Below are 23,085 nucleotides of genomic sequence, written 5' to 3' on the forward strand. Positions count from 1 at the left end.
GCTTTCTGAATGTCTATGTGACTTCCTCTGTGACTTCCTCGTACAAAAACCAATTATCTCGTAACAAGTCTGTTACAGGCAAAGGGAGATTTCGTGGAGAGCTGTGCGGATTCCTTAATAATAAAAATAAGAGATTGGTGAGGAACAGTAAAACAAAATAGAGGGGTTTAAATAGAATTAAGAGATAAAGGAAATAGCTCAACTGGTGTTCAAGGATAAATAAAGATAAACCAACAAAATAGCAATCAACCTCAACAAAGTAACCATGAGGGAGCATAAGAGTAACCACGAGGGGTCGGCAACGTAGCGGTAAACAATTCTATTGGCTGCTCCACTTTAAAGATATCGCGCTTCATGAATGCCTATGTGACTGCCTCTGTGACTTCCCCGTACAAAAACCAATTATCTCGTAACAAGTCACGAATAGCTCTAGTGGCGTAATTGGTTAGCGCGTTCGGCTGTTAACCGAAAGGTTGGTGGTTCGAGTCCACCCTTGAGCGATTTTTTCACTCTAATTATTTTTGTTTAACGATTATGAAGTGACTGTTTATTTAAATATTATTTGTTGCATGTTTTATATCAATTAACATCTCATCTTGTGTCCTAGGAAAATGATGGAGAAACGAAGAGCTCCATCCGATAATGGCGACGCGAGGCGAAAAAAATACAAAGTAACATTTTGCTTACTTTTGAATATTTAACGTAATTAATAGATGTTTTCCCAGGAGAGAGCAAGGGGTTTAGGATTTGGCTTAGGTCCTGGGATGTCGGGAATTTTGGTAACATGCACTCGTGGTAAAGAACAACAGAGCGTTCGGGAACTATACAGCATTTTTAATGAGGTATTAGTTGTTTTTCATCAATATTCCAAGTTTTTGATTTTTGAAACATTCAAATCTTGTAGTACGCAGATAAATTATACCCCAGCTCCGCTGATAAAGGTGAAGAGAGTCAAGAAGAGCAATCTGTAGAGGATGCGGTAGCACGAGAACTTGCAGAAATGAAGAAACCACATAAAGAGAATCGTTTTGCAAGTCTTATGACTCAGACTGAATGTGGTTAGTGTTATCGCCAGTAGTGAGGGAGTTGTATTGGAGAATTAAATATCTCCTATTTAGTGGTATTCATCAAGGTGTGTAATACAATTGAGCCTGTATCCTTTGTACAGTATATACTGAAGGATTTGGTAGAGACAGGAATGAAAAAGACGAGGTAGTTTCCTTTCCAAATCATATTACTGAACTGCTAACTAATTTTGTTAATGACAATTTTGTGCTAGATTCTCACAAAGACTCGTTCCTTTTTCTAAGACTTGTTATGCTAATATGAATGACATCCTTGCCATGGCTCGAGAATTGATCAAGTCCCATTTCGAAAAGGAAATGCCAATTCGAGTATGTTAATGCATATTGATTTCGAAATATTGAAAAATACTTATTACTTTTTATTGAATACTCTAGTATGCAATCATTCCAAAAATTCGACTCAATGATAGAATTAATCGAGATGAATTGATTCGTTCCCTTGCTGAGCTCGTTCCAAAACAACACAAAGTTAGTCTCGACCAGCCCGAGTTGTGTATTCTCATTGAAGTTTTTAAGAGCGTGTGTGGGATGAGTGTTGTTCGAGATTATTACGAACTAAAAAAGCACAATTTGAATGCATTATTTGAAGAAGGCAACCAAGAACATGGATAAACCTTATACTATTGTTGATATTTATTAGACATTATTGGGGGAGAGGGAATTGATGTTTTTTGAGAGAGAGCATAAAGTTGGAAAATTATAAAGTGAATTATAACTAGATTATTAAGCAAGTATATGTATAAAGACATTATATATATATAGAACTATCTAATTATTTGGCATGAAAAGTTAAGGCTTAGATTATAGAGAAAGATTGGATATTATCTACTAAAGTTGTGGGTCGAACAGGAATCCTTCCCTTCGATCGCTAATAAAGGGAAGTGCAACCGGTAGCATTTTTGATGTCTGCAAATCAGTCAAAAAGCCTGTTGCTACCTGACCCTGTTGAGTGGGTGACTGCTGCTGTCGCATACCAAGAGGATTTTTCGAAAAGCTCAGCCGAATTCCACCTTTCATCGAGCTGCTTAGAGGTCTTCCTTGTAATTCGGCTAAGGCACGTGCCGCATAATCTATGGTCTCAAACTCAACAAAACACATGGGGCCGTTTGCTTTTGTGCGGAAGCACATGCGTTTATAACCTCTGCATGCAGAAAAGAGTTGTCGAAGCTCATCTTCACTCGCGCTGTGTGGGAGGTTTCCAACATAGAGCGTATTGCAAGGAGGATTTTGGTCAGCGGGGTTGGCAGGGATGGGTAGGCGGGCATAGAGCGGCGGAGGGGTCTGGACTGGCTGAGGGGCGGAAGGCATGGTTGTGTGCAAATTCAGTGGGGCAAACCTCTCCCAAGCTTTTTTGGCAATAGGGGCTGACTGCGAGCGCGATAGGTACACGGGCTCGTCGTCAAGGCATTTCTTTATAGTGTTGGAGGAGCGCAAGAATGAGTCGGAGAAGACATCAAAATCGGGAGGTGGCAGTAGATCGCTTGGAAGCGAGTAAAAAGGGTCATAATGTTTGGGGGGTGTGAGTGGTGGTATGCGTTTGGTGGTAGAGCTGGTTGAAGAAGGAGTGTTGGGTTGCGATTGCGTGTCAGCGGAAAGTCCGCGCTTAGTGTGAAGATTTTTCTTGGCCATCTCAGCCTTAAGTATGTTGCCTTTGTCCGCATCTACTTTGCGGCCGCTAAGGATTTCACGAGCCTCAAGCGCCTCTGCACGAGTACGAAATTTTGCAAAGCCAATCTAGAATTATATCAAATGCCGATTGTTATTTCCTAGAATCTTCACACTAATACCATTAAAACTAGTAATATTTACTGTCTGCTTCCTGCCTTCTTCTCCCTCATTAGGCAGTGGTACTTTGAGCGTTGCAGCTTCAAAGCCGGGCGCAAAACAGAACATATTCTGAAACTCACGCTCTTGCATATCGTCCGGAAACCCCACGACGAATATTGTGGAGATCTCCTCGCTTAGCTGCGTTTGTGTCATTAGAGAGTAAGATTGCAATTATGTGGGTTGAATGCTCGAAATTATTTTTCAGAATGATAAAAAGGAAGGGCAATTTAATACTGTAAAATGAGGCGGATATATGATGTAGAAAGTGACAATGAGGGATGCAATTAGATGTCGAAGTGTGAGGATATCCTAATGACTTCTCAATTAACACTCTGAAAATAACTATAACGAAAGATAGGAAAGAAAGAGAACTGGAAGGAAATGACCACAAAATCTATTCTTTATATATTAGTGTTTCTTTTGACGCCTATGCACAGGACAAAAAAATGTTCTGTGCGCGAGTGCAGCATCATCAGGAAAGCAAAGGCAATCTCCAAAAGAAAAAAAAAGGTATAATGGGACCGTGCACTGAGTATAAAAAACCCTTTTTGAGTACGTCAATCTTTTTGATATCAATATTAAGTTAGAAGATTAGAGAGGATTTGCATATCTCATGCGGGAATCTATTAATGGCAAATTCCTTAGGATATCAATGAGGATTGACTGATCTTCGTACATCTTTTGCCATTTTCATATCCTTATTCTCTTTTTGTACTTACTAATTAACCGTTAGATTTATTTTTCCTGCAGATTATTTTCTTAAATTTTTCTAAAACAAGAATATTTAATAATATCGCTTTTTCTCGATTAATTCTAAATGTCTATATGACGTATATTGATGACATCACTAGTATTTTCACAAAGAATTTATCTCAGTTTCAGTATATATATATTTTCTTTGTAAAAAATAATGCCTCGTTATAGGTCCAATTCTCGTTCATCTTCTCCACGTCGCCATCGGTCTCGATCTTTCTCGCGTTCACCTTCTCGCTCTTTCTCGCGCTCCAGATCTCCACCCCCTAAAAGTAGCAAAATATACGTTGATAATTTGACGCGAAATGTTACACGCGAACATCTGGAAGAGATCTTCGGACGATATGGGAGAATAATAGATATAGACTTACCAATGAATAGAACCTGTAATAACCCAATTCTTTTCGTATTTTGCTAATGATAACACTAAAATTAAATCATTTTTTTAACCAATAGTGGGATCAAATCGCGGTTTTGCCATTATTGAATTTGATAATCGAAGTGGAGCTGAGAATGCTATTCATTGTATGGATAAAGGTCAGCTTGATGGAGAAACGCTTGCATGTGAAATTCACGCCCCAGCCCCTCGTGTTATTGGACGTAGTAAACGTTCAAAATATGACAGCTACGTACCACGACGTCGTTCTCCATCTCCTCGTCGGAGGAGGTCATTTCACTCACGGAGTAGAAGTAGGAGTCGATCGTACTCACCAGAGGAATATAGAGGAAGAAAAAGGAATAGAAGTAGGAGCTATAGTAATAGCAGGAGCAAGAGTTATAGCGATAGTAGGAGTAGGAGCTATAGTAGGAGTAGAAGTTGGAGCGACTAAAATAATTTTTCTCTTGCACTTTTTATTCTCGAAAGCAAAATATTGAATATATTAATAGCAGAAATATTAAAGATCCGATGTTTTACAATCTTTAGTAAGAAAGGTCAAAAAACACGCATTAATAATTAGTGACATTCCATTCGATAGAGAAAATTAGGAAGGTGACTCTTTCAATATCTGAGAAAAATAGAATAAATATAATACAGGAAGAACAAAAGAAAAAAACGCATAATAATATATAAGAAATATCCATTCTTTTTAAATTAATGGAGAAATATATTAAGAGAGAAAGGATAAATATGCACTAATATTATAGCTTTTTCTTTTACAACATATATCCTTTTCGGGGTCTCTCCAGAAAATATAGCTTCAATTTTTCAAAAACAAAAGAGTAAAGGAACAAATAGCAGAAAGAAAATGAAATAAGAATCAAGTGGGAGAAATAATATATATAAATAAAATATAAAATAAACAGTCTGTTTACCCGGACGTTGATGTGGAGGCATTCGACTGTGCAGCCAATTGTCGCTTAAGCGATTCGATCTCTCTAGCCATTTCATCTTGCCCAACTTTTAATTTGTTAATATATTCGACCGCTACATAAAAAGAAACGTATTAGAAATGAATCTAACTGTGTAAACGGGTAACTGCTTGCCTTTACTCAGAATTTCCCATTTAGAAGTCTTCATATTTCGATCCAAAGGAAGTGTATGCCGTAACTCATCAAAGAGATCTTTCATCTAACCATTAAATAAACAAAATCTGGTATTTAAAATCTTGGCTAATATAGATATTACTTTTATAAGTTTACCTCTTTCCTTCGTTTTCTTTCTGCCAACTTATGCGAGATTCTTAACTCGGGAGAACGAGAATATGGAGTTTCCAGTCGATGTGGATGCTCATCTGCAAAACCTCCACTTATATATCTTCCTTCAACTCCAGGCATCGTTGGCATAGATGCACGCCGAGGTATAGACGGTGTATCTCCACCAAAAAGAGAAGCCCGTCTGTGTTCAAGATGAGGAGGAAGTAAAGGTTCTCTAACATTCGATTGGGAAAGATATTGGGTAGGTGGAGGCTGCAAACGAGGTGGACTGGAAGGAGCAGATTGTGAATCGAAAAATGGGCGAAATTGTGTGTATGGCGGGCGTAATTGTGTAGAACTACCCGAAAAGCCTATCGGTTGCTGATGTGAGGAGAGTAGATGTTCTGTTGATGATAAAGTGGGTGCATTTGGAGGCTGATTTGGAATCTCAGCAATAGAATGTCGACGACCAACTGCTGGCTCAACTAAGGGAGGAGCGCAGAGACGAGCGATGCTAGAGGGTGGTGAGGATGATGTAGAAGAGCCATTGGAAGCGTAAGAGCTACGGCGTTCAACAACGGCGGGAGCATTTGGGATCGTGGTACTAGAATAACCGTCTACGTGGCGAGCATCTAGCGGAGTGAGTGCTGAGGAATGTGCAGCGGGATCAGTTATAGAGCCACGCCGAGGATAGATGTCCGGATCGAGGGCCGGAAGGACACGAACAGGAGGAACTGTTTCTGTAAAATGAATCAAAAAGGGATGAGAAAAATTGATTAATGTTGGATATTAAAGTATTGATTATTCAAGAATCGCCAATAAAACAATCACCTGGTGGAATGCGAGGGAGCATTAAAGAGGGGTCATTACTTTGCGAAGGGTGGACCGTTGCAGTTACGACAGATGATGCATAAGAAGGAATTGAAGGATGAAGCGGATGTTCGTTATAAATATTCGTTCGAGGCGCATGTTCTGGTGGTCTCTGATCCATGTAGATCGACATTAATAAAAATAAAAAGATTGAGCTTAGATGTTATTGAGAGAAACCAATTATCACAAATGCAATTATGTCGGCAATATATAAGTAAGGGTTGCAAAGTCCACAAAAGATTTATTAATCTTGAAGGGGAACTTTATAAGTTATAATAAAAATTCGTACTCTCCAAAATACTTGTAATACCTAGTAAATAAACAAAAATTAGGTTTAAGATGGACTAAAGAATAACGGAAATTTCGGGAATGAAAAAAAGTATCCATTTGTTTGCTAGCGGATAAACTGTTGTCGAGGCCTTTTTTTTGGTTATATTCAACTTCAATACATGATTTGAAATAATGTTTGCTAATTGCATACGGGTTCTTAGGCAACAAAAGCCGAAGGATATAGTTCGAATACTAAAAGTAGCGACGAAAAATGCGAGATATGAGATATATTTACAGTTCTTGGAACAATCACAAAAAGTATTGGATTTCCTATAGGATAAAGAGAAATGTTAGATAACTTAAAAAAATATGAATTCAGTATTCCTCTTCCTGCCTTATTCTCGCCAAGCTGTTGGCTTGGCCCGTCATGCTCATTTTCAGGTGCAGCATCAAACACGTTGAAGTGTCGCTCCCCATTTTCTCCAACCTCAAGTATAGATGCTTTATTTCCACACCGATAACAGTAATTAGGCGCAGACCATACAGTTGATAAGGATCTGTCATACAATTCCTATGAAAATTTTAGCCTAAGAGATAGTCAACCAAATATTTATAAGCTTACTTGGTATCCCTCCATACATAATTGGTGTGCACGGAGAATGTGCTGAATATTATTAGTTTGAAGAAATTTTTTCACAACCATACCTCCGAATGTAAACCCTGCTCCCCTAATTATTTACCGTACAGATCTATCAAAAAGTGTAAAGCTTTTTAATTAAGTCATTTTTTATTCTTACCTGGGTGAGAACTGGAATTCATCTTTTGCTTCATCAGGATCTGACCATACTAAATCTGCCATTGGACCTTCATGAGGTATTTCTACAGAAATTGCAAAAAATTGAGATAAACCATAATAAACATATCTGATTATGATAACTACCTCTAAATCGATCAATAAGTTTTATTTGATCAATGCAGTGAATGTAAGGAGAGAGGCCTAAAAAGATAGTAATTGTTAGCGTTGGTTTTAAAACAATTAAATGTACTATATAATTGTACCCCCATGGACACAAAATATTGAGTTATCAATCACGACGGATAGCGTAAGAAAATCGAATAAATCCGTAAAATATTGCCATACATTAACCGACCCATACTTGCGCATACACTCGGTATAGAATCCGTATGTCTAAATTTAGACCACATCATTTAGTTTTATTCATGTCCTTCATTGAAGCTATTGTGCACTCACCTGAGTAACCGCCCGCGATTCATGATTTCCTCGCACTAGATATACACGATTTGGATATCTTAATTTTAAGCATGTCAATAGTGAAATAGTTTCCACACTAAAGAGTCCCCGATCCACATAATCTCCAAGAAACAGATAATTGGTTGAGGGACAGAAACCGCCAATGCGAAATATTTCGATTAAATCATAAAACTGACTATTATTGGTCATATTCGAATTATATGCGAGATTTAAGACTATTGGGCTATATGAGCAGTGTAGTGAAATGTGCATACCCATGGATGTCTCCAACTACTGTAACCGGTGCCTTGATGTGCACGACATTACTTTCATGCATAAGCAGCTCCTTTGTCCTTTCACAAATATCCCGCACAGTCGCCTCTGAAAGTAGCTTCTTCTGGTATAATTGCTCGATGCACACGTCCAGATCTAACACCATCTTTAAGCTGATCGCCAATTTCGCGTTTCTCCTTTCTGAGAGGTGGTGTCCAGGGAATGTGACGGCACAATCGGAGGTTGAAATTTTCAACGTCACATGCTAATGGCCAATCAACGATAAAGCACTCCTGCTCGAGAAATAAGGTAAGTTTCTGGTTTTTTGTGCATCCTCCATTTATTTAAAGACAGGTATTGTTCTCTCCCTTAACTATCTTCTAATTAGCTTGAAGAGTCTTTTTTTTTTCATGCACTTTTGTTTCATTGTGCTCTTGTAATAGCTCACAATGGATTCTGATGAAGTCGCTGCTGTAAGTTTTTCTCTTTTCAATTTATCATTTTACATATGTCAATTGCACCTGTCATATCCACAAAAATATATACTTTAAAATGCGTTTAGGATGTTGTATGAGGGTTGGAACAATATTTCTGATAAACGAGAAATCTCAAGTTTTAAAGTTGAGCTATATTCTTTGTTAACTCAAAACTATTTCAAATATCTATAGCTCGTTATTGACAATGGTTCCGGTATGTGCAAGGCTGGCTTCGCCGGCGACGACGCACCACGTACAGTAAATATTTTAGCTTAAGACGGCGGAGAAGAAGCTCCTATAATCCTCTGAATTTTTTGTACTCTTTTAGGTTTTCCCGTCTATAGTAGGATCTCCCCGACATCAAGGTATGATGGTCGGTATGGGACAAAAGGATTTCTATGTTGGCGACGAAGCTCAATCAAGGCGCGGTATTCTTACCCTACGTTACCCAATTGAACACGGCATTGTAACAAACTGGGATGACATGGAAAGAATTTGGCATCACACTTTATATAATGAACTGCGTGTCGCATCCGAAGAGCATCCTGTACTTCTTACAGAGGCCCCGCTTAACCCTAAATCGAACCGGGAGAAGATGACTCAAATTATGTTTGAGACCTTCAATGCACCAGCTTTCTATGTTGCAATTCAGGCAGTTTTATCACTGTACTCCTCAGGAAGAACGACCGGAGTAGTTCTTGATTCTGGAGATGGTGTAACACACACCGTACCAATTTATGAGGGCTATTCATTACCGCATGCAATTCTTCGCATTGATCTGGCTGGTCGCGATCTGACTGATCATCTTGCCAGACTTTTGACGGAGCGGGGGCATTCGTTTACAACGACTGCAGAATACGAAATAGTGCGTGATATCAAAGAGAGGTTATGTTATGTGGCTTTGGATTACAACAAAGAGTTGAACTGTGTTCAACCATCTGCTACCGAAAAATCCTATGAACTTCCGGACGGCCAAATGATCGTAATAGGCAGCGAGCGCTTCCGTGCCCCCGAAGCTTTGTTCCAACCGTCTCTAATCGGACTTGAGAGTATGGGTATACATGAAACCACCTTTTACTCAATCATGAAGTGCGATGTCGACATCCGGAAAGATCTATACGGAAATGTTGTATTGTCAGGTGGAACAACTATGTATCCTGGCATTGCTGACCGCATGTTCAAGGAGATAAATTCTCTTGCTCCGTCTTCAATGAAAGTCAAGATTGTCGCACCTCCAGAGCGGAAATACTCGGTGTGGATTGGGGGCTCCATCTTAGCTTCACTATCCACCTTCCAGCAAATATGGATCACGAAGAATGAATATGTTGAATATGGGCCAAGTGTGGTTCATCGCAAATGCTTTTAAAGATTTTTTTAGCTATATTAATATTTTTGGTTGAGAAGTAAGTGAAGGGGATCAAAATTATCTCTATTTCTTTTTTTTTTTTGCATTACGCTAATACCTTTTGTATAGGAAAAATATATTCGGTATTTTATTTTAAGAGAAACCTAAGATTAATTGTACAGTATACCTAAAACAATCCAGGATGTTGTTTATCGTCTGTGACTGTTTTCTCGTACATTATTTCATTTTAAACTTGCTAATTCTTATTCTGGAATTACATATCAAAAAACCATGTCAAATCTTTTTGAGGTTCCAGGGTGGGAAGTCCCTAATTCTATTACTAGTGCTGCGAAACCTGTGAGCAATCGTGAGAGGAAACGGCAGCGAATTGTTGAAAAAGTTCTCACTGGTGAAAGACCGTTTTTGAACGAAAAGCAAGAGAAAGATACATCAAAGGAGAAAAAGGAGGGAAAAAGAAAAGTTGATCACAAAAAACCGACGAAGAAAAAAAGAAAGAGAGCAAAATCGATTCAGAGCACGAATGAAGATGAGGCCGAGAGTATAATGGAGGATACGTTTGAGGAAGAAAATATAGAGAAGAGTGAAAAGAAAAAGAAGAAAAAGAAAACAAATAAACCTAACGGCTCTAATGAGGTAATCCCTATGGATAAGGAAAAAGTAAGGATTTTATAGTGCTTTGTTTAGAACAAACTAATGATTACGTTCATTTCTTAGACACATTCGATAGTAGAGGAAGAGGAATCAGAAAAAGGAGAGATCGATGAAACAGAAAATGCAGCGTCTTTGAAAAATAGTAAAAAGGCATCGGTGAGCGGCCATATTACAACACTTTTAATTTATTATTATCTTTACTGATTTTAATCTAGGAGAGTAAGGTACTCACTCCTCTCCAACAAGCAATGAAAAAGCGACTTCAGGGATCCAAATTTAGGTGGATAAATGAGAAGCTCTACACCACTTCGAGTCGAGAGGCTGTCAAACTCTTCCAAAAAAATCCAGAAATGTTTGAAGAAGTAAATTATTTTCAGTTTAGTGCAATTACCCTATATTTGCCTCACTCTTTTATTTGATCATCAGTACCATAAAGGATTCAGGTCTCAAGTTGAAAGCTGGCCCGTTAATCCCGTCGATTCCCTTATCTCTTACCTCAATACCCGACCCAAAGAATTGATTGTTGCTGATCTCGGGTGTGGAGATGCTAAAATCGCGGAACATGCACACAACCATGTTCTTTCTTTCGATCTTGTGGCAAAGAACGAGCGCGTTGTAGCCTGTGATATTGCCAAGGTATAGATGAGCATTATATTGCACCATTTCACAGAATATTTATCATATTATCGCTTAGGTCCCTCTCCCGAACGAATTCGTTGATATTGCTATATTTTGTCTGTCACTCATGGGTGTTAACTTCATGGATTTCATACGCGAGGCACACCGCATTCTTAAGCTTGGAGGCGAGCTGCGAATTGCTGAAGTCGTGAGCCGGTTCGAAGATGTTGAAGGATTCGTCGAAACACTTGAGACAATCGGATTCGAACATAAGGAAACCGACGCATCGAATAAGATGTTTATTGTGTTTAGCTTTAAAAAGGTTGGGGCGCAGCAAAGCAAAAGGAAGCCAACAATTGTAAAAGAAGCAGTCTTAAAGCCATGTGTTTATAAGAAGAGATGATTGGATATTGGATTTTTGCCACCGAATTTCATGTCATTGCTTGTTCTCTAAAACCCATATTCTGTTTTCGTATATAATTCAATTTATTCTCGAATACTTATCTTTTTTTTTTTTCATTAATGGATTTTAGAGCTTCTACATTGCGTTGTATATTTCTGACGATAGCCGATCAGCTGTTTATTTTTTACCTTAATTGAAAAAGAAAGGAGTGATTACTCGAGCATATAAAAATAGTTCGTACGGGTGTTAATGTTTGATTTTGAACGCCAAGTCTCTACAAGTCAAATCGTTCCCTCTTCGCAGCGCATTTCTCCTAATTATCCTCAGATTAAGTTTAATCAGTTTGATACTTTTGCTCATCCTAGCTGCAATGAATTTAATTCAAAACTAGACAAAGGAACATTTAACAATCCAAAAATTGAAAGAAGTTTTGAGATTCGCCACTCAACTTGTTGCATTTCCCCCTACTCTAATTACGGATTTACAACACCAGAATCACAGGGACATCTTCAATATTATCAGTCGATATCTAACCTGAATTTTCGAACGGAGCTTAGCGTACGACGACTTTTAGAACTGAACTCGACGAATGAAGAAAATGAACCCGTTGTTATATTTGGTAGAGGAAAAGAGTTAAATAGTGTTTTGGATCATATGTAGTTTATTTAATGTACCTTTTCTTTAGCACATATTGTTGCAATCTATCCCCCTAAACATCAAAATTCATTCGAATTTGAGCTTAGCGACCTCGCACCTGCTTGCCCATCACTACGCTGTCATGTTTATCATAATAATGCGCAACTACTACGTAAAGAATTTGGCTTATATAAGCCGCCAGATTTACCAGTACGTGTTGTGGGCATCCTATGCAAAGATAAAGTACTTCGAAGTAATGAAATAAGACGGTAGGTAGGAATCCCTGTACACATTCTATTCATCTAAATTCCCTGGCGTATATATATATAGAGCAAAACCATTTGAAAAAGAATCGTTGCAGAGAGTAATAGACCAAGAACTAATAGCGACAAGCCAATCAGCTAGGTATTCAAAAGTAGATATGAAAGAGGTTGAAGGCGAGGACGAATTTGAGATTGAACGGGAAAAAGAATGGCAGCTTTCATATAATTTGTAAACATATCGATCCATCGCTTAAGAAAATCACTGAAATGTGGATAGAGGCTTTCTCCACATTTTTCGAGAATTAATCTACAATTTTTTGCCCAAATATTAACAGCTTTAGTATTTTTCTATATGAGATCAATCGAGACAAATTTATTAGACTATAAATGTATAGCTAAAAAAATCTAATTAATCTCTTTGTATGGATATTCTAAAGTGCAATCCTTCCGTCTCCATAGTTTTTTTCTCTTTTTTGTGGTAACGTGTTCAGCCCAAACCTCTACACACTGTTCCTTTTTGAATTTGCGTATGAAAGATGGATCCCTAATATATCTGGCAGTTAGAGTTGTTCTTCAAAAGGGTACAAATAAGAAGACTCACCATAGCTCACTTGCAATACCCAGATCCTTACAGCAACGCATTAGTGCATTACTTTTACACCCCTCTGCTGCAGTAGGAAGCCCCGATGGCTCAAAATAATCTTGCTCGCCGCGCGCTATGGATACAAATCGGCCATGGCACAAAAGTGCGTATTCCCGGGAAATATTTTTCGGGGTTACTGAGTGATCTCCTCGCGGTACCAAGCCCCATCCGCCAGGTCCAAAAGCGCGATTTAGAATTCGACGGTATTTAATTTCAGGGAGGTAGAGTAGGCCGTCTAAAATATATAAAATAACTTAATACCATTTCGCACAAGTACATACTTTTAGTAGTATCATATACCTGGCTTGATCTCTACATCTTCTGGATTTACCGGCTCCATGAGAACATTTGCAACTTCGGATGGAAAAGGCTTAACAGAAATTCCATAGAAGGAATTGGACCAATCTTTTTGTTCGAAATTCAATGTCCCAAGTTCTGTGGAGGCAGGGAAAACTGTATCAGTATTATTGTCTGGATTGAGTTGATTTGATGTAGGAGAGGAATCAGAGGAGGAATTAGGCACGTTGGATTTGGATAAAATGCTATTTGAATTTGAATTGGACTCGGTGGAAGAGTTAGACGGTTTTGCGACGGTAGAAGAGGTGAGCTGTGCGCGAGACTAAATTGAAAACATAAGAGTATTTTCAAGGTAAAAATGAAATTTCATAATTGGTATACCTGAAAAAAACGTATAGGTAGCGGCATCAGCCGTTTACTTAAGCGATTTAGTACTGAAGGCTGCATAACAAAATGGATGTTGACATAAAAGTTCTCTGTTATCATTAATGTGGTCAAGACGATATTATAATGATATTGTGACTGTAAAAATCAGAAAATCTGATGTAATATGCACTGCATTCGAGTATATCGAGGAATTCGTACAGTTATTTTTCATCTATTTCCGATCGGTCGAGGCAAGCTCCTTAAGTATATCTATCAGGGGTAAAGGTGGACTTATTGACGCGCGAATAGGAAATTCAGTTTTCTGTTAAACAAAGTGGGCTATATTGAAAATTCCAGTAGATTAAAAGTCTTCCCCAGCAATCAAACTTAAAGAGGTCTTTGAGAAACATACAAAGTGACAATCATTATGGGAGGCAATCTGTCAAAAGCACTAGGTATACTCATGTTTGTCAAATCCAATTATATAAAAATCTCACAACAATATTTTAGGGAAACTTTTTGGGAATAAGGAGATGAGAATACTCATGTTAGGGCTTGATGCTGCTGGAAAGACAAGTAAATATTAAAGTGTCATAAATTCTGATAATATTTAAATCCATATGGACTCTTTCTATGTGTTTAGCTATTCTGTATAAACTGAAATTAAACCAATCTGTCACGACAATTCCCACGGTTGGATTTAACGTCGAATCAGTCACATATAAGAATGTCAAATTTAATGTCTGGGTAATTTTATTACTCTATTGTATGTAGATAGTGGGTGTACAATACTTAGTGGCTTCTCTTTTATCAGGATGTCGGAGGCCAAGATAAAATTCGTCCACTCTGGCGTCATTATTATACCGGTACTCAAGGTCTTATTTTCGTTGTTGATTCATCGGATCGCGACAGAATAGACGAAGCGCGTCAGGAGTTACACCGGATAATATCTGATCGAGAGATGCGCGAATGTTTGTTGCTAGTGTTTGCCAATAAGCAGGACTTGCCTGGTGCAATGTCTCCTGCGGAGGTGACAGAGAAATTAGGTCTGCACAAAATAAAAGACAGAGTTTGGTACGTTCACCCTGCCTGCGCTACCACTGGAGAAGGGCTTTACGAAGGACTAAACTGGTTAAGCCAAAATATAAAATCTAAATAACTGCTAATCCCGAATATCTATTTTCCTCCTTATATATTCTTGTGGATGACCAGTTCACGGTCTGTCGCCCCAAGATGAGAAATTGATTCATTTTCTTTTTACTATCTCAAGTTTTTTTCTACTACACTTTCATCTGTCAACATTATCTATTATCCTCTTTCTAATTTCTAATGCTTTATTACTTTTAACAACTGGTATTTCACTTTAGTATTTCTTAAAGAAACTCCTTTCATCGTTGGAATAATTTATTTTGTAACGAAATACATCCAAAAAAAGCAACATGGGAGAATATATTAAAATACAACGACAATTTAAATCCGCCAAATGAATCATCTTTAGTACAACAGGAAATAAATATATTAAATAGTAAAAGCACGTAGCAGTGGGTAGGGAGTGAAAGAGGAAGGATAAAAAGAGAAGAAAGAGCAGAGGGGTACGTAGAGCGAGATGAGTAATGTAGGGGTAATAAAAAGTTGAAGACTAAGTATACTTTTAAAAGAGCGATGGTCCGCAAGAAAATAATGCCAGAATGTAAAAGAAATTTGGGAGATGGAAATAAGTGAACTTCTCTTCAGCTGTTTAATTTCAATCAGTTCTCCATAGTTCCCTATTTCCCACATTTTCCACTGGCTGTTCATCTCTTTTTTGCTCATCCATACCAAAAGCATCATTATCCTCTTCGACATCACATTTTTCTTTATCCTCCCAAGTGGGGCGTCGCATTTGTTGCCGAAATGCCTCTGCAATTAGTCGCGCATCTAACGCGCTCAAAACTCGATTTGGCGTTGCTAAATCATCAGCTCGATCTTCAAGTCCATCACCATGCTGCTTCCCTGGTACATTGAAAACAGCATCTGTCCGTCCGTCAAAAGAATATCCATTTCCAGTAGATTTGGAAATGGGCGAATAATCAGAATCTTCATGCAGAAGATAGCCCTGAGATAAACCCCTAGGAGCACCCGAAATATCCGAAGACAGAGAAAGATGCCTGTCCCGCCTGATTCGTCGTAGAAGTAAAATGATTACCACCAATGTCGCAATTAAACAAGCTGCAGCACCTGCGATTGTACCAACCATCCACGGCTCAAGAACATCATTTTTTGCAGCTGTGCGCGACTCTGAATTGTTTGATGTATTATTAGACGAATTATTGGAGGATGGCGACTCTGTTACAGTGATGGTAGGCTGCTGAGAATTGCTAACTGTCACTGTGACTGGAATATGAACTGATGTTATGAGCACTTTAGTTACTGGTTGCTGCAAGGTATTTGAAATAAAGAATGTCGGCCCATTATCTAATTGATGTTGACTGTCTAAATCGGGAATCGACAGCCTCCATACAAATTTTCTGGTAGCCGACACATTAGGTCTTATAACCGGCACCCAATCTGATGAGACATGCACATCTAGTGTTCCGTTATTACTAGTATCCCAGTCCTTCACTAGTTTAAATGTGTCTGCGGATAGGAGCTGAATCTTAACTTGCAGAGCATGCGAAATCCATGGATTACGATTATTCCATACAAATTGGTTAAATTTATCAGCCTCCCAAGTATCATTCTCTTTTGGGAAACAAAAAATGTCAGTTGCAAGATCCTTACAAGCGGTATCATTTGCTATTTGAATTTATAAAAACATAAGAAAAAAATGTCAGCTACCATGAGAATATACAAAAATATAATTTAAACGCGTTAAATCTATTCACCTTGACGAATATATAGACGGTCATTCTGATAAGCCATCGAGAAAGTGGATGTAAAAAAAGAGTAGAGAAAGAGCAAGATGATGAATGAACAAAATCTCCACTCGAAGTATAATCTGAACATAATAAATTAATTATATATAATCTTATACTCGGAAAATGAAAGGCAAGAGAAAAATAATTAATAAAAGGGGGAAGGGGCGGTGGATGGAGAGATTGCGGGAAAATGATGGGTATTTTATTGGTATAATTAACAGAGTATATAAAATAATGGTAATTAAAATGGGGAATTAGAAAGCTAATCTTAGAATAAAATAAGCCTTAACGATAATAATTTCTGTGGATATCACAAAACTCGGAAAAGATTAAATTAGATAAAAATAGAAATACGACTCCAGTCGCCTAACTCGTGTTAAGCCACATTCGAATTAGAATATATAATAGGGAAATATAGTAGACGTATAGGAAAGAGTATAAAATTAAGCTATAACAACCCTTTATACCTTCTGTAATTTCAAAATAATCATATAACAAACGACAATTTTATCTTTCAGGTTTGGAATCTATTTCTGAGGTCGATCTGATTAGAATTATATTAAGGAGAGAGAGTTATAGTCGGATTCATGAAATGTTTAGGATAGCAAAGAACAAGAGATGTGGTAAGACAGGTCGACTTATATAATAGCACGCTATGTTAGTTGTACTCTGAGAATTACTCAGAGTACAATTAGAACAAGAGATTTAAAAAAAAAAAATCCAACTCCTTTTCGGTCCGAAAGCACAATTGAAAAGAAATTTTAACCAGCAACTATATGTAATATTAGGTAGGCAATGCTACCTATCAAACGAATTGCAGAAAGAACAACAACACTCCAAAGGACAATGGCTAAATAGGTATTCTAATAGTAGAGCGATTATGTTAGTCCAAAAGATGATACTGATAAAATAGCGATAGCTCATCCTACCGTATAATCTACACGGTCTGTAGCATCTAGAAAAAATAAGGAAAGGATGGCATTAGTAATCTTGCTAAATTGTGTAAAAAAAAAAGCCATACTCTGTTGAATTCCAAAGCCAGTGAGCATAGTAATCAATACAACAAGAATCGCATTTGTCAAAATCCAGAACACAACTAACTGAGTTCTAAACGATCGATAGTAATCTTCCCGTTTAGTCTTGTCATCACGGGCTTGTCTGGGCGGTTCTGCTTTACGACTCATTTCTGACATTGCCTCATCAAATGCCGCATCAATATCTTTAGGCTCCGTTGGTAACGTAACATCCGCCGTATGTACACCATTCTCCTGTTTTGTGGTTTTCACCACACCTAAGTCGGTCGCCACAGTATCCCCTTTGGTTCCCCATGATATATCATGAGTGTTACAAAAAGCATAGATGTTAAGCACGTTGATGTAGGAGGGCATCATGAAAATATACTGAACGAATGATGTGAACATGTGCCAAGGATCGAAATAGAGTAATGATGATAGGAAATATATGAAATACGTTAGAGCAAATGAAATGAGAATATCACGAAAGACTCCATTGCTTATAAGCGCAATAAACCGTTCAAATCCAGCCCCTGCAGTGGAGTCAACAGCAAGTTTTATACTCTGATAGGTGATATATATAGAGGCGAAAAGCATATATCCCATGATTAGAGCAAAGAAGATCATAATGGCAGTGTAAGCCCATTTCGATCTATTGAAAAAAAAAAAGATGTATCAGTGAATTCTTATGCTATTGAATGCTAATTTGGATGCTGTAATTGATTACCCTTGTGGTCGATTACCCAATGCCATTACAAACTGTATAATCAGCAGCATCAAGTACACAAAACTCAATACCTGTCGAATAGTTGTTGCAACCCCTGAAGCAAATGGTGGGTTGGCAACTCGTTCTAGTGCGGACGCCAAGAAATAAAACGTAATGTAAAAATTCGCAGGCGCAAGCCAGGCAAATATGAGAGAGTAGAGCTGATAAAGGAATTCGATGTGTAGCAAAAGCAGACGAAATGCTGAGTGTCCGGTGCGGTAAATATCTGTAAAATGGCAAAGAGCATAAACAGCTGCAAAAAAGGAGCCATTAAGCCAGCGGCGACGTTGTGAGATGAACTCCGGTACGGAGTCAGGGACGTCTGTTTCTCCACGCGCTGATTTTACATAACGCAGCACCCATGCATCACGTTTCTTTGCAACTAGCTCAAAACATAAAATGCGGTCTTCTGCAAGGTACATATTTGCGGTGAAAACATCCGCGTCCCCACCATGCTGGGTTTCACCTTTGAAATAAGAAGCAAGTGGGCCTTTACCGGTCTCATCATTTTGCAGAGCGATGTATCGATAGGCGGAAAAAGCGCCTGGTAATACAGATATGTAGCCGAAAACAGACTCGAGAGGTTTATCAAGAATATTCGACATTTTGTACTCGAAATTTTGCGCTGCAACGAGAGGATTCAACAGGTTAACCCATACCTTGCCCTTCATCGCGACAATTTCCCCGCATGCACCACCGACATTCGAGTTGAGGTCGAAGGTCTTCCATATGTGATAAATCGATGTATTCCCTGGTCGCGTACCAACATCCAATAATACACAAACATTAGGATTGAGCACAGGCCCAAACGCACTGAAAAACCATCGGTGGGAGTTGATTTTTTTCTGGTTTTTTTCCTTGAGACAAAAGAGCATTTGTACAGGAACTAATTCAAGGTCTGCTCCTCTTAGTCTTAGATCCGGGTCAATAGAGATTTGCGTCGTAAACTAATATATCAAGCATTGGCAGTCAATCCATTTATACTAGATAATGACTACAAGATATTTATGTATCTATTTACCTCATAAATATGCGATGTTACTGGTTTTCCATTCACCACATTCTTTGCAACTCCGTCCTGGTAGACGCCCATTATCGAGAGCAAATTTAAAACCCGCGGATGGATCTTTGCGCGTCCATCAGATATAATACATACAACAACTTTTTTCCATCCCTCACGCCCCCATGTGCGTGAGCGTTCACGAGTACAAAGGTGAGCTATATTCTTCATTACACCATGCATTGTCCGGGCAAAAAGTATTTCGTCTTCCTAAGTATCAAAATGTCATTTGATTTAAGAATATTAAACGTGTGCATATAGTAGAGGTATTCAGTACATTATACATCGTTATACAAATAAATAGCTCCGTGCTACGACCCATGAGAGCTTGACGTAGAGTAAGATGTTCCTTCATAAAATCATTTGGATCACAAGTGGCAGCAGAGTATCGCATGTGGGTAAACTCTTTTTCTTCCTTAAACTTGACCTTTTCCAAATAACGAGATGACACCGGACAGTCTAGTATTAAATTGCCTCCCGTCTGAAGATTTGGCGAGAAAATATCGTTATGAATTGAAATAGTAATTTTTTTTCAAATGGTTATTACTGTGCAAATATAATTGTACTCACCAGTTGAACGCGCTTGACCGTTTTATAACGTCGAGGTTGGCGCCGCGGCGCCTCACCATAACGCAAAAAAGGAACGCTTGCTTCTGCAGGATAAATATCAACAGAGTGCGCAGGATTCTGTTGCTGGAAACCATATGGAGGATAAGGCTCTATATCTGGTACGCGTTCACTGTAGCCCTCAGGAGGATAGTCAGAGATAGGATGCGAGTCGTTAGCGTGGGAGATTGTGTGTTCGTCTATTGCATAAGGAGTGTGTGAAACTTGTTCGTAGTTTTGCGGGGGATATTCTTGTGGTTGTGAAGGGTAATCTTGAGATTGAGTCGGATAATCCTGGAGTGGATAGTCGTGGTGCGGTTGGTGTGTGTGAAAGCGATTGCGGTTTCCAGCCGAAGAAGCAGAAGAAGGGTACATTTTATCCAAATGAGATTTCTTTGACGCTCGCACCCTGAAGCTCAAAGAAGAGGGCCAAAACTATGGAAAAGAACTCAAGAAATTTAAGTCGATGAAATTCACGCTTATGATTTCCTTAAAGGAAGGAAGAATATGAAGAGAAGATAACTATGAAGAGTGAAAAATTCTACCAAAATTGCATTTAATCAGTGCACAGCCATAAACTCCGAATTCATCGGAAAGTTATTTTAAGTGTCGTCAACATATTTATCAAAATAGTATAATAAAATTAAGTGGTCTCATAAACTGAAATCACCTTTTCCAGCAAAATGATTTCGGTTGGTATGGAAAAAGAGTATATTTTGCCTTGTATTTACAATACAATGGCTAATGATTAGTGTATAGCTAACTAAATTATTGTTCATAAGTGTCCAATTTGAAATGTTCGTCATTTTCGAAGCTGCTTCATTTCCTCCAAACTTTTACCAGAAGTTTCCGGCATAATAAAGTAGAGGAACACCCAAAAGAGCGAGACAATACCTGCGTACAACCAGAACGTTCCTGACGCGGTGATGCGGAGCGTAAGAGTAAGGAAAGTAACGTTGATAATAAGATTGCACACCCAATTGGTAGCTATTCAGGAAACCAGTGAATAAATATTCTTGTATGCATGATTCCGCACTATTTACTTACCGGTCGCAAAACTGGACGCCTTTCCACGAATTCCTAATGGGAACAGCTCGCTCTGAACCAGCCACGGTATATTCCCCAGTCCAATTGCATAGGATGCCACATAGAAAACTAAGCTAACAAGCGCTAGCCAAGGACCCACGCTTGATGTATAAGGACAAGTGTCATAAAGCTCCACTCCTGCGTTCTTATCCACACACAAGTTGGTTACAACGCTGAATCCGCAGCGGGTGTCCTGTAGACACCGACCACAATTGGTCGCGTACGCAGCGCATGTGGACTGTTCCACTATGAGGCCTGAGATTAGTACGAATGCACCACCCATGACAGCAAGTCCAACTATCATTCCCCACATAGTAGAGAGAAGAAGTTTGCGCCTGCCGACTTTATCGAGGATAAGGAGAGCAACCACAGTCATAAGCATATTCGTTCCCGCAACCAAAATTGAGAACGACGTAGCACTTTGATTTGAGGAAAATCCAGCCATGCGCAGGATAGTGGCCTAATTTCGAAAAAAAAAATAATTAGTATTAAAAAAACCTTTTTTTAGACTAATACTGTTGAAACTGACAGAATAATACATAGCGGTATTAAATCCACTCAGCTGCTGAAGTGCCTGTAAACTGCACGCAACCAATAGGGAACGACCTTCTTTCCGGAAACAATCCAGATAGGTTGTAGCATCCTCTGCTCGCACCGCATCTTCAATTGCTTTGATTTCAGTAGATATAAAGCGCTCTGATACCTCCTCTCCATATACTCGTTCCAATGCACTTCGAGCGAGCTTCACATTACCCTTCTTGATGAGGAAACGAGGACTTTCAGGGAAGAATGGAAGAACTATATTTATATGAGTATACCACTATTATTTCGTCAAATAGCCGATATTATGTGAGTATATAACATACTGAAAAGCTGAAGCAGAGCTGGAACTCCAGCAATAGCCATCATCCAGCGCCATCCATTTTGTACGTTGGTGAGACCAGTTGCGATCAGATAAGAAACCAGCTGTCCTCCAGTGATTAATAGGACATTCATAGTCACCAACTGACCACGCAGATTCCTAATATCATAAATATGTTAGAATATTATTGTAATAATAAAACAGGATGGGATATGAACTTGGGTGATAACTCAGCTAGATATATAGGGACAATATGTGAGGCCAATCCTACGCCGAGTCCAATCACAAATCTCCCAGCTAATAATGCTTCGTAGTTTTGAGCAGCAGCCATGACTGCAGCACCAATAATAAACATAGCACTAGATAAAAGCGTCAATGGTTTTCTCCCAAATCGATCTGTCGAAGCACCAGCAGATACTGCTCCTACGATCGCACCAACGTTGAAAGTGCCTCCCACCACCAACTCTTGCTGCACATGATTGAGCGAGAACTCTTGGGCTATGGGAAGAAGTGAACCGGCGACAATGCCCGTGTCATATCCGAAGAGAAAACCGCCAAGAGCTACAGCGGTAACGACGAGCCAGGCGAACCCTGTGACACGCCTTCTGGGTTGTTCATCAGTGAGAAAGCAGTCATTGTCCTCATCTACCTTGCTATCTACCTTCACTCTCATGTCCTCCTCCACTTCTTCCTTGTTCATAGCGTCCAAGTTTTTGTTCGTCATCAAGCTCTCAAGTTCGAGTGAAAGCTGCCTACACTCCGTTTGTGAGAAAAAGAAATTGGGCGAACTTTTTTTTTATACATCATCGAATTCTTTTTCCTTTTGGTTCTTTGCCCTTTGCTCCGAGTGTGTAACGGTAATTAATATTTCAATTGGGCCGAGAATAGATATTCGGGATATCCCAGTCAATAGTTAATTAACAACATATAGAAGTTTACGGTCGTGACTTAATATCCGAGCAAATAATTTTTTTGGAGGATAAGCGCTAAGCGTTGCTCAAATAGATGGGTGACGATATCATGTGCCTATACCGAAATGCCCCCCGGGTCTATGGGGATACTCTAATGCTGGACCTATTTTCCCAGGATATGTACAAGCAAAGATTCGATA

The 23,085-nt window shown here is 38.8% G+C and overlaps 12 protein-coding genes and 1 non-coding gene across 13 annotated transcripts; 6 read left to right on the top strand and 7 right to left on the bottom strand.

The window, feature by feature from the left end:
• The first annotated feature begins 426 nt into the window (after positions 1-426).
• On the top strand, positions 427-500 carry VTP21DRAFT_t150. The gene has a single exon. It is a non-coding gene; the product is annotated as a tRNA-Asn (tRNA).
• A 111-nt stretch (positions 501-611) lies between these two features.
• Positions 612-1,697, top strand: VTP21DRAFT_1280 (uncharacterized protein; the record flags this gene model as incomplete). The annotated part of the gene is made up of 6 exons (XM_069391350.1): positions 612-671; positions 726-842; positions 905-1,058; positions 1,119-1,212; positions 1,280-1,394; positions 1,461-1,697. The coding sequence occupies 6 exons, from the start codon at positions 612-614 to the stop codon at positions 1,695-1,697; spliced, it is 777 nt and encodes a 258-aa protein (XP_069251401.1).
• A 216-nt stretch (positions 1,698-1,913) lies between these two features.
• VTP21DRAFT_1281 (uncharacterized protein) lies at positions 1,914-3,065 on the bottom strand (the record flags this gene model as incomplete). The annotated part of the gene is made up of 2 exons (XM_069391351.1): positions 1,914-2,819; positions 2,895-3,065. 2 exons carry the CDS (start codon positions 3,063-3,065, stop codon positions 1,914-1,916), a joined length of 1,077 nt encoding a protein of 358 aa, XP_069251402.1.
• Positions 3,066-3,822: 757 nt separating this feature from the next.
• On the top strand, positions 3,823-4,495 carry VTP21DRAFT_1282 (uncharacterized protein; the record flags this gene model as incomplete). The annotated part of the gene is made up of 2 exons (XM_069391352.1): positions 3,823-4,051; positions 4,122-4,495. 2 exons carry the CDS (start codon positions 3,823-3,825, stop codon positions 4,493-4,495), a joined length of 603 nt encoding a protein of 200 aa, XP_069251403.1.
• Positions 4,496-4,975: 480 nt separating this feature from the next.
• VTP21DRAFT_1283 (uncharacterized protein) lies at positions 4,976-6,303 on the bottom strand (the record flags this gene model as incomplete). The annotated part of the gene is made up of 4 exons (XM_069391353.1): positions 4,976-5,091; positions 5,151-5,235; positions 5,307-6,040; positions 6,132-6,303. The coding sequence occupies 4 exons, from the start codon at positions 6,301-6,303 to the stop codon at positions 4,976-4,978; spliced, it is 1,107 nt and encodes a 368-aa protein (XP_069251404.1).
• Positions 6,304-6,749: 446 nt separating this feature from the next.
• VTP21DRAFT_1284 (uncharacterized protein) lies at positions 6,750-8,131 on the bottom strand (the record flags this gene model as incomplete). Its single annotated transcript, XM_069391354.1, has 8 exons — positions 6,750-6,770; positions 6,835-7,011; positions 7,063-7,168; positions 7,238-7,319; positions 7,381-7,437; positions 7,500-7,629; positions 7,693-7,888; positions 7,968-8,131. The coding sequence occupies 8 exons, from the start codon at positions 8,129-8,131 to the stop codon at positions 6,750-6,752; spliced, it is 933 nt and encodes a 310-aa protein (XP_069251405.1).
• Positions 8,132-8,414: 283 nt separating this feature from the next.
• On the top strand, positions 8,415-9,807 carry VTP21DRAFT_1285 (uncharacterized protein; the record flags this gene model as incomplete). The annotated part of the gene is made up of 3 exons (XM_069391355.1): positions 8,415-8,438; positions 8,634-8,699; positions 8,770-9,807. The coding sequence occupies 3 exons, from the start codon at positions 8,415-8,417 to the stop codon at positions 9,805-9,807; spliced, it is 1,128 nt and encodes a 375-aa protein (XP_069251406.1).
• A 270-nt stretch (positions 9,808-10,077) lies between these two features.
• On the top strand, positions 10,078-11,479 carry VTP21DRAFT_1286 (uncharacterized protein; the record flags this gene model as incomplete). Its single annotated transcript, XM_069391356.1, has 5 exons — positions 10,078-10,464; positions 10,522-10,614; positions 10,674-10,820; positions 10,885-11,094; positions 11,153-11,479. 5 exons carry the CDS (start codon positions 10,078-10,080, stop codon positions 11,477-11,479), a joined length of 1,164 nt encoding a protein of 387 aa, XP_069251407.1.
• A 1,304-nt stretch (positions 11,480-12,783) lies between these two features.
• On the bottom strand, positions 12,784-13,804 carry VTP21DRAFT_1287 (uncharacterized protein; the record flags this gene model as incomplete). The annotated part of the gene is made up of 4 exons (XM_069391357.1): positions 12,784-12,922; positions 12,980-13,256; positions 13,322-13,640; positions 13,700-13,804. The coding sequence occupies 4 exons, from the start codon at positions 13,802-13,804 to the stop codon at positions 12,784-12,786; spliced, it is 840 nt and encodes a 279-aa protein (XP_069251408.1).
• Positions 13,805-14,111: 307 nt separating this feature from the next.
• On the top strand, positions 14,112-14,843 carry VTP21DRAFT_1288 (uncharacterized protein; the record flags this gene model as incomplete). The annotated part of the gene is made up of 4 exons (XM_069391358.1): positions 14,112-14,139; positions 14,195-14,260; positions 14,328-14,431; positions 14,499-14,843. 4 exons carry the CDS (start codon positions 14,112-14,114, stop codon positions 14,841-14,843), a joined length of 543 nt encoding a protein of 180 aa, XP_069251409.1.
• Positions 14,844-15,428: 585 nt separating this feature from the next.
• On the bottom strand, positions 15,429-16,585 carry VTP21DRAFT_1289 (uncharacterized protein; the record flags this gene model as incomplete). The annotated part of the gene is made up of 2 exons (XM_069391359.1): positions 15,429-16,459; positions 16,549-16,585. The coding sequence occupies 2 exons, from the start codon at positions 16,583-16,585 to the stop codon at positions 15,429-15,431; spliced, it is 1,068 nt and encodes a 355-aa protein (XP_069251410.1).
• A 757-nt stretch (positions 16,586-17,342) lies between these two features.
• On the bottom strand, positions 17,343-20,401 carry VTP21DRAFT_1290 (uncharacterized protein; the record flags this gene model as incomplete). Its single annotated transcript, XM_069391361.1, has 8 exons — positions 17,343-17,444; positions 17,511-17,536; positions 17,603-18,246; positions 18,322-19,307; positions 19,382-19,438; positions 19,517-19,630; positions 19,698-19,901; positions 19,991-20,401. 8 exons carry the CDS (start codon positions 20,399-20,401, stop codon positions 17,343-17,345), a joined length of 2,544 nt encoding a protein of 847 aa, XP_069251411.1.
• A 427-nt stretch (positions 20,402-20,828) lies between these two features.
• Positions 20,829-22,698, bottom strand: VTP21DRAFT_1291 (uncharacterized protein; the record flags this gene model as incomplete). Its single annotated transcript, XM_069391362.1, has 5 exons — positions 20,829-21,013; positions 21,074-21,572; positions 21,642-21,910; positions 21,979-22,133; positions 22,193-22,698. 5 exons carry the CDS (start codon positions 22,696-22,698, stop codon positions 20,829-20,831), a joined length of 1,614 nt encoding a protein of 537 aa, XP_069251412.1.
• Between the last annotated feature and the right edge of the window lie 387 nt (positions 22,699-23,085).

The sequence above is a fragment of the Calcarisporiella thermophila genome (genome assembly GCF_041956535.1).
Source record: "Calcarisporiella thermophila strain CBS 279.70 unplaced genomic scaffold VTP21scaffold_11, whole genome shotgun sequence".
NCBI classification, from domain to species: Eukaryota; Fungi; Calcarisporiellomycota; class Calcarisporiellomycetes; order Calcarisporiellales; family Calcarisporiellaceae; genus Calcarisporiella; species Calcarisporiella thermophila.